This window comes from Leuciscus leuciscus, assembly GCF_965113295.1.
Source record: "Leuciscus leuciscus genome assembly, contig: HAP1_SCAFFOLD_782, whole genome shotgun sequence".
Lineage (NCBI taxonomy): Eukaryota > Metazoa > Chordata > Actinopteri > Cypriniformes > Leuciscidae > Leuciscus > Leuciscus leuciscus.
In genome coordinates, this window is record NW_028117958.1 from 2,501 (window position 1) to 12,500 (window position 10,000).

General features: G+C 42.2%; 1 protein-coding gene across 2 annotated transcripts in view; it reads right to left on the reverse strand.

The window, feature by feature from the left end:
- LOC309491967 (epidermal growth factor receptor kinase substrate 8-like) overlaps positions 1 to 10,000 on the reverse strand; it is an 18,510-nt gene that overhangs the window by 2,293 nt on the left and 6,217 nt on the right. Inside the window, exons 4-16 of one of the 2 annotated variants that reach the window (XM_082190995.1) lie at positions 9,029 to 9,096; positions 8,029 to 8,190; positions 7,146 to 7,295; positions 6,980 to 7,062; positions 6,763 to 6,899; positions 6,595 to 6,668; positions 6,361 to 6,487; positions 5,321 to 5,409; positions 5,141 to 5,215; positions 4,351 to 4,499; positions 2,493 to 2,661; positions 2,219 to 2,343; positions 2 to 113 (exon numbers count right to left, since the gene is read on the reverse strand). In XM_082190995.1, coding sequence (XP_082047121.1) covers positions 2 to 113; positions 2,219 to 2,343; positions 2,493 to 2,661; positions 4,351 to 4,499; positions 5,141 to 5,215; positions 5,321 to 5,409; positions 6,361 to 6,487; positions 6,595 to 6,668; positions 6,763 to 6,899; positions 6,980 to 7,062; positions 7,146 to 7,295; positions 8,029 to 8,190; positions 9,029 to 9,096 — 1,520 coding nt within the window. The remainder of the gene's footprint in view (position 1; positions 114 to 2,218; positions 2,344 to 2,492; positions 2,662 to 4,350; positions 4,500 to 5,140; positions 5,216 to 5,320; positions 5,410 to 6,360; positions 6,488 to 6,594; positions 6,669 to 6,762; positions 6,900 to 6,979; positions 7,063 to 7,145; positions 7,296 to 8,028; positions 8,191 to 9,028; positions 9,097 to 10,000) is intronic. The other variant, XM_082190996.1, reaches the window with a different exon arrangement.

Here is a 10,000-nt window from a genome sequence, read left to right on the forward strand (position 1 = left end):
CCTCCACCACCTCGTCTTTCACCACAGAAAGTTCAGTGTTGTTTCTGGCCACAAAGTCATATTTAGATTTGGCAAAGTTCCTCAGCGGCGTCCGGCTGTGCGGCTCCGGGTTCCTGGAGGGAGACACCAGTGAACATGATCGCTTCTGCTCGCTTCCAGCACTGATATCTACACACTCTTCAATCAGGACACAGTTACTGGAGAAGAACAATCACTGACGATATTAAAGGTCCCATTCCATGGATTATTTTTATTATTTAATAATGTTTCCAGGGGTGCCCTTATAATGTTAGTATGTTTTTTAGATCAAAAATTTTTATAATTTAGAAATAAAAGGCATATTTCCTAGCCTGATTTCATTCCCTGGTTTGAACACTCTGTTTGAAGGGGCGTGTCTGCTGTGAGACTTCAGTGTAAACACCCACTGCTGTGATTGGCTGACATGCTTGCATATGAAATATCTGGCATTACATGTGGAACTATCTGGAAAACTTTTACTATTACAGCTATTATACGGTTTTACTATTACAGCTATCGGGATTAACGAATCGTGAGAAGTTTTTTAAGTATTTAGATCTATTACCATTACATAAAAGGTTGCAGTGATGAGCATTGAGCAGATGACAGCCTGTTGATCGCGTGAAAGATCTTATCATTGCAACGCAGTTTCTGCACTATCACTAATGATTTCACCAATGCAAACATGAGGTATATAAATACAGTAAGAGCTTCGTTGTGCAGTGTAACAGCGTCATTGATTTCATAACGAGTTTTGGCAAGAGTCCAGATAAACTCGCGCTGTGTGATTGACAGCTTGGGCGATTGGAAAGGGATTGTTCTTTGATCGCTTTCTGTATATTAATCACAGTTTAAGTAAGATTATTTTCATCCTACTAAGAGAAACGAACGATGTGAAGAGTGATCGCTACTTCCATATTAAATCACTTACCGCTTGCTGGAATATAGTTGAAATTGCCCCCTTCGTCAGTATGAAACGCTGAGAGAAGTCTGCTTGATATTATCCCAGGTTAGAAAAACAGTCCGTGGTGAAATGGACAGAGCAAGCTAACAACTTCGAATTAAACTTTTGCGGTATCCGATTATAGATAAACATCAACCACGTCTGTTGACATTTCGCCATCAATACGCCTGTGTTCCTGTGGGCGGAGGTTACGGTTCTAGTGACGTCATTAAAGAAGGAAGTAGAGGGGTGTAGTCCAATCCAGCCGTTTTTTGTAGTCAACTTCTGTTAAATAAAATACCTCGCTTGGCATTGAACTTTGAGCTTTATAATTTTACAGATATTATTTATACTCTAACAACAACATTACACACTAACTAAAGTTTGAAACATGGGATCACATAGAACGGGACCTTTAAGTCATGTTTTGTAAAAGATTTTTAATCAAAATAAAGGAAGTTTTTGTTTAAAACAAGATTAAATATCTGCCAATGGGGTCAGAAGAGGAATGTTGTTCTCCCTTTGAATTAAGAGATTTAAATAAATATCGGTTGTTTGATTTCATTAAGAGATTTAAATGTTGATTTAAAGATATGAAGTCTTGTTTTCTGAAAAATGTATGAACATTATGTGAGTTTTTTTGCTTAAACAAGAATTTTTTTTTTGCCAAAAATAATCTTTGATCAGAATCAGTTCCTCTTGCAGCATCTCTTCTCTTCTCTGATGATGTGGGCGGGGCTATAACCTGTCACTCACATGAGATCAGCCAATAGCAAACCACAACCATCCAATCAATTCCACACGGACACAATCAAGCTCCGCCCACGTGTGTTCTTGTTCCTGAAGCGTTTCTCTCGGATATACGACACAATAGAGGAGAAGAGACCAGCACAACTTCCCTTTCATGCCGACTATGAACAAACTCAATACATTCTTCAGAAAACAAGACTTAATATCTTAATATCAGTAGTTTTGCCTCTCCTGTACATGTATCTTGATTTAAGAATATTTATATATTTTCAGAAATAGAAGCACTAAGGAAGAACACATCCTAAACACTGTAAATGCTGAATCTACTGATGAGTGTTTTAGACCGCGGCCGCCGTGGAGGAGCGTCTCAGAGAAGAGAAGAGAGTCTTTCCTCGGGTCATCAGACTGAGAGTTTTAGAGAAGCCCAGAAACCCAGAGCAGAAGCGCTCGCGGTGAGCCGGTTCTCCAGGGCGTGCGGTTCGGTTCTCCTACTCAGATGTGTGTTACCTATCTACGTGTCGGCTGAGCGCCTGTTTAAAAGCCACGGCCATGTCTGGCTCCAGCTCCTGCAAACGCTTGAGAGGAGAGTTACTGTACCCGTCTGTGCTGGAGAAGTCCTGGAGCATCGGATGCTGGCGGGACAAAACACACTTTCACTTCAACACATCAAGACTACGTCCCACTGTGAGGTTTAAACCGCGTTTCCACCGCAGTTCCTGGGAGAAATTGTTCCGGGTAATTTGGGTGGAAACGCGGCTTTAGAGGAGGAAGAGCATCTCACGTCTCTCGGCGATCCGTCTCCCGGTCTGTGGATGTCGGTTTGAGCGGCGCTGAGCGTCTCTGCTAGCTGAGCTACGTCCTGCTCGCGCGACACTAGCACCGGCGGCTCCCAGCCATCACGGAAACACAACGTGTGCCGAGGGAACGGGTGATCCTTCGGCCACTCCAACCTCAACACAAGACAAGAGTCACGTTTATCTGGTGCTTTCACAGTCGTTTCAGAGCAGCGTTACAGAAAGTCATACGGTCAAGGTTTAGAGTCGGATGATGTGATATATAACAATGATATGATTAATCCTCCGGGTTTAGATCTAGATATATTGAATTTATTGTGTTGTCTATCACATATATCAGTGCTGCAGTGAATCAGTCGGTTTGTTCAATCAACCAATTTAAATATCCGTCGTTTTGTTCTATTAAGAGATTTAAATATCGATTGTTTTATTCTATTGAGAAAAATAAATACCGGTCAATTTTATTCTATTAAATATTGGTCGGTTTTGTTGTATTAAGAACATGTTAAATGTTGATTTAAAGATAGTGAGTTTTGTATTTACTGATTTTGTTCTTTTAAGAGATTTTAATATCGGTCAGTTTTATTCTATCAAATATCGGTCAGTTTTATTCTATTAAATATCGGTCAGTTTAATTCTATCAAATATCGGTCAGTTTTATTCTATCAAATATCGGTCAGTTTTATTCTATCAAATATCGGTCAGTTTTATTCTATCAAATATCGGTCGTTTTATTCTATTAAATATCAGTCGTTTTGTTCTTTTAAGAGATTTAAATATCGGTCAGTTTAATTCTATCAAATATCGGTCAGTTTTATTCTACTAAATATCGGTCAGTTTTATTCTATCAAATATCGGTCAGTTTTATTATATTAAATATCGGTCAGTTTTATTCTATCAAATATCGGTCAGTTTTATTATATTAAATATCGGTCAGTTTTATTCTATTAAATATCGGTCGTTTTATTCTATTAAATATCGGTCGTTTTGTTCTTTTAAGAGATTTAAATATCGGTCAGTTTAATTATATTAAATATCGGTCAGTTTTATTATATTAAATATCGGTCAGTTTTATTCTATCAAATATCGGTCAGTTTTATTATATTAAATATCGGTCAGTTTTATTCTATTAAATATCGGTCGTTTTATTCTATTAAATATCGGTCGTTTTGTTCTTTTAAGAGATTTAAATATCGGTCAGTTTAATTATATTAAATATCGGTCAGTTTTATTCTATCAAATATCGGTCAGTTTTATTCTATCAAATATCGGTCAGTTTTATTCTATTAAATAACGGTCGTTTTATTCTATTAAATATCGGTCATTTTGTTCTATTAAGAGATTTAAATATCGGTCAGTTTTATTCTATGAAATATCGGTCGCTTTATTCTATTAAATATCGGTCGGTTTGTTCTTTTAAGAGATTTAAATATCGGTCAGTTTTATTCTATCAAATATCGGTCGTTTTATTCTATTATATATCAGTCGGTTTGTTCTATTAAGAGATTTAAATATCGGTCGTTTTATTCTATTAAATATCGGTCATTTTGTTCTATTAAGAACATGTTAAATGTTGATTTAAAGATAGTAAGTTTTTTGTAACCGATTTTGTTCTTTTAAGAGATTTAAATATTGGTCTAAGCGAGAATAAGCGATTCTCAAAAAGTATTAGTGAAACTATGATCGGTTGTTGCAGGGGAAGCAAGACTCTAAGCAAGAGTAATTCTCAAAAAGCCTCAATGAAGAAACGATTGGTTGTCTAATGAAAAAGCGAGTACGATTTAACCTAGCAGACTGAACAAAATAACGTTCTTCAGGCCCGTGTGAGAGTAAGAGCATCAGTACCTGCACTTGGTCCAGCCGTCTCCCAGCGTGACCCACAGGTGTCTCTCGTCCACAGAACCCGACGCGTGCAGGAACTCGATGGCTTCTCTGGTGAGGAGGGGAACGATGACGCTTTTGGCCAGATCGACCCCTCCAGATGTCTGGATCACCTGAGTCAAGTCACGTCACCTTCATTTATACAGCGCTTTAACAATATAGACTGTTTCACAGCAGCTTTACAGTGATAATAGGAGATTACAGTAACAGAGATAGTTTAGGCTTTACAGCAGGTCTAGAATAAAGTTATTGTCCAGATAAAGTTAGTTTTGATTGATTGTGTCTGGTGTCTGGTGTAATCTTTGAGTGCTGTTGAGCGGAATCATCAACACCTCTGATTGGCTGTTGTGTTCACGAGCTCATCGGATATGTCTGTGATTGGCTACAATGATCAGCGCACAGGAGCGTTTGAAAGTGTTTTGAAAGCAGGACCGATCTGTTGATACGCCTGCTTTCAAACGCTCCTGTGTGTATCTGTGCAAGCACTCGCTGAAGAGCCTCATTAATGTATATTTACCACATGTTTTTGAAGCGCAGATCATTGTATCCAATCACAGACATATTTAATGAGCTCGTGAACACAACGGCCAATCAGAGGTGTTTACGATTCTGCTCAACAGCGCTCAAAGATTCACATTTTCTTTATTTCTGTATCAACTTGGTACCGAAGTCAGTACTTTTGACAACACTACTGTACACACAAACACACACACACACACACACACACACACACACACACCATCAGAACACGTACCAGTCTGAGCGGATTGAACAGGAAGTGAACCAGATCCACAGCGGTGGGGTTCTGAATGTGGTTCTTCAACTTCCCCTGCAACGACAAACAATCACACAGAATATTAATGAGATTCTCCAGCTCAACATTAGTAAGTATATAAATTTTATCCCTGATTTACACCTGGTTAACGTCACTCACCAGCAGGTTGAAGGCATGTTTGAACTTCTGGAAACAGTCGACAAACTCGTCCTGAGACGGAGGTTTAGCTCTCAGCGTCAAAACTCCTTCTGATCAAAGACACACAGCAAACACACTCGTTATACACTCGTTACACACTCGTGACACACTCGTTATATACTCGTGACAAACTCATGACAAACTTGTTACACACTTGTGACACACTCGTTACTCACCCGTTATATACTCGTGACAAACTTATGACACACTTGTGACACACTTGTGACACACTCGTTACACCCTCTTGACACCCTCGCGATTAACTCGTTACTCACCCGTGACTGTCTCATTACACACTCGTGACAGTCTCGTTACACGCTTGTGACACACTCGTTAGTCTCGTGACACACTCGTTACAGTCTCGTGGCACACTCGTTACAGTCTCGTGGCACACTCGTTACAGTCTCGTGGCACACTCGTTACAGTCTCGTTACACACTCGTGACAGTCTCGTGACAGTTTTCTTACACACTCGTTACACACTCGTGACACACTCGTAACACACTCGTGACACACTCGTTACAGTCTCATTACACACTCGTTACACGCTTGTGACACACTCGTTACAGTCTCGTGACACACTCGTTACAGTCTCGTTACACACTCGTGACAGTCTCGTTACACACTCGTGACAGTCTCGTTACAGTTTTCTTACACACTCGTTACACACTCGTGACACACTCGTGACACACTCGTGACACACTCGTGACACACTCGTTACAGTCTCGTGACACACGAGACGTTACCGTCTCGTGACACACGAGACGTTACAGTCTCGTGACACACTCGTTACAGTCTCGTTACACACTCGTTACAGTCTCGTTACACACTCGTGACAGTCTTGTTACAGTTTTCTTACACACTCGTTACACACTCGTGACACACTCGTAACACACTCGTTACACACTTGTTACAGTCTCATTACACACTCGTGACACACTCGTTAAACCCTCGTGACGAAGAGGAGGATCTGTACGCATCATGTGATGATGAAACGCTCACCTCCAGGTCCTTTCTTCTTGCTCTTCTTGGTTTTCTTGCGTTTGGAGAGCTCACTAAAGGCCTCGGCAGCTTTCTGCAGTTTGGTGACGAAGTGTTCGATGTCGTCCAGAACGTGGTTGAGGATTTGCTGTAACACACATCAGTGTTTAACCATCTGCACCACACACACACACACACACACACACACACACACACACACACACAGACAGATGTATGACCAGTGAAGTCACTCACCACATCTCTGTCCACCTGCGCTGCACTCATCTCAGCAGACCCGTCCAGCTCTGTGTAAAGTCTCTGCGGATCACCTGACGACACACACACACACACACACACACACAGAGTGAGACACGCTCTGGAATGGGAACGACAGACACACTTCGTGTTTCCTGATCCACTCACAGTCCTGCTGCTCACTGGTCCAGGCAGTCCAACTGGCCACTCGGCTCTTGCCGTCTCCTTGATTGACAGCTCCTGGAGGCAGGGGGGCGGGGCCTCCCGGGGGCGGGGGGATGGTACCGTCACTCTTCAGGATCATTCTGACACACACAGAGATACAGATGCTGCGTTACTGTGGCAACAGCCATCATAATCATCATCAACATCTTCATCATCTTACTTCAGCGCCTCCGGCCTCTTCTTCACTTTGCCGCTCTTGTGATCGCTGACGGCGCTTTCGATGTCCATGTGGATTAAGTTGGCCTGAGGGAGTCAAAGCACACACACGCTAGTGATGAAGAGTCGACAGGAATGATTGACAGCTGCACTCACGAACGAACGCTGACCTTGATGTCGTCGCACTGGAACAGGTGCAGGTCTGCTTTTCCCTGACCGGATTCCTTACACACCAGTGCCAGGATAGAGTCGTACCCGCAGGCGTTGATCACGGCCTGGCAGTGCTGGACCGAGCCCAGGGGGAAGTTCTCCAGCTCGTTCTGTAACACACACACACATATGCGTGATCAGTCCACATGCGTGTGGCACTCAGAGCTCTGGGGTGTGTTTCCCAAAAGCATCGTTAGCCAACTATGGTCGCAAGTTCTGTTGTTATCAGCAGTTCAACAAGTCTGTGTTTCCCGAAACCATCGTTCCAACAAACATTCGCAAACAGCATCGCAGCGACAGATCTCGACCTGTGGTTAGAAGCAGAGTTTCTAGTTTGCATGACATGTGGACTCAATAAATCCTTATCTTGAGTAAAATAAGATAATAACATTCAGTACAACCCAATCTGTGTCTTTTATTTAGAAAACATACTAATGTCATTTACACCTTTTGGTTTGTCAAGAGATTTAAAGCACCGCTACTGAAGAGTGCGCATGTGTGAACGAGCTCTAGTGCGTAAGAACGAGCCTATGATTGAATCTGGTAATAAAGCAAAATAACTGAGAAAAATTAGAAATAGTCCTCAGATGCCATATCTGTAATTTATATCAAAACATCTAGCGTTAATTCCATCTCAAACAGATTCATTAACAGTAGTTATTACTCAAACACCTGAGTGACATCATTAACCAACGTGGTTGAACGACCACTTTGCGACAATTTGGTTTCGGGAAACAGTCGAGACGAGCTAGTTGATTTCTCTAGCGATGCATCGTACTACAGCAGTGAAGCACGAGTTACGGCGTGTGCGGGAAACACACCCCTGGACGGGTGTTCCTGTACCTTGCTGTCGTTGTCGATGAGACTGATGGATTTGGCGTCCACCTGCAGGATCATGTCCTGCGTCCACACCTTCCCTTTAGCGTCCAGCAGACGCAGCTTCCGCACGCCGTCCTCGATGGTCAGAACGGCCTCTTTACGGTCCATCACAAACGTGGTGAGATGCTGCGGGAGGAAAACACACACGCAGCGTCTCTAACGGGGTTAGACATTTTGATTGAAGTTGTGCTGGTCTTTTCTCCTCTATTGTGCCGTATATCGAGCGAACCGCTTCAGGAACAAGAACGAATGTGGGCGGGGCTTGATTTTGACCGTCGGGAATTGATTGGATGGTTGTGGTTTGCTGTTAGTTGATTTCATGTGAGTGACAGGTTGCCCCGCCCTCATCATCAGAGACGAGTTAAATTCAAGAATCGTAAATGTTGATTTCATGGGGACTTTAAAGGGGTGGTTGATCACGATTTCACTTTTCTAACTTTAGTTAGTGTGTAATGTTGCTGATTGATCATAAACAACATCTGCAAAGTTACAGCGCTCAAAGTTCAAAACAAAGGGAGAGATTTACTTTTACAGAAATCGCTTTTTAAGAACTACAACAAACGGCTGGTAGGAACTACAATGATCTTCTTCACGGGTTGATGACATCACTAACCCAAACATTTACATAAACCCCGCCCCCGGGAACGCGATTTATAGATTATCATGACAGAATATGCTAATCAATGGCTAGAAGATAGTTAGCTCCACATCAGCTACATAAATTCATCAACTAACCATTCAGAAATGTCCTGTTGCTTCTACATGATCCACTTGTTTGCATTTAAAGGGACACACACACAAGCGGTGCGAAATTTTAACATGCTATAAAAAATATCTGTGGGGTATTTTGAGCTAAAACTTCACACACACACTCCGGACATCAGAGACTTAATTTACATCTTGTGAAAAGGACATTATTGGACCCCTTTAAACGACAGTAATGTTCAGTGATATTACGCCGTACCTCCACATGATACTGCGACGTGTCCGTCAGGCTGTTGATGCTGTTCTTGGTGTAATTCTTCCTTTGCTCTGAGGAAACAGACACACACAGACACTCACACACACGACATCACCATCATGTCCAGACGGAATCTGCAGACCGATTCACACGAGCCGAATCTGATGCTGCTACAGATTCCGTGTGGACGTGTAACGCTGAACACATCAGACACACACGCGTGTGAGGAGCAGATTCAGCTGGAAACTACATCTGTGTGTCTACAGACACAAATCACACGGGATTCACACTTGAAGTGTGTGTGAAGGGAGAGTTGAAGGAAACAAGAGACGTCTATGAAAGGTCACACACACACACACACACACGCACACACACACTCACACTCACAAACTCACATAGTCACACTCACATACTCACACACTCACAAACTCACAGTCACACTCACATACTCACACACTCACACACTCACACACTCACAAACTCACAGTCACACTCACATACTCACAAACTCACATAGTCACACTCACATAATCACATACTCACATAATCACATACTCACATAGTCACACTCACATAGTCACACTCACATACTCACACACTCACAAACTCAGTCACACTCACATAATCACATACTCACATAGTAACACTCACATAATCACATACTCACATAGTCACACTCACATACTCACACACTCACATACTCACATAGTCCCCCCCCCCACACACACACTCACATACTCACATTCACACAAAAACTCACACACTCACATAACCACACTGACAGTCACACTCACTTACTCACAATCACTTACTCACACACTCACAAACACTCACACATTCACATACTCACACACTCACATACTCACACACACATACTCAAACACACATGCTCACACACACACACACATGCTCACACACACATGCTCACACACACACATGCTCACACACACACATGCTCACACACACGCTCACACA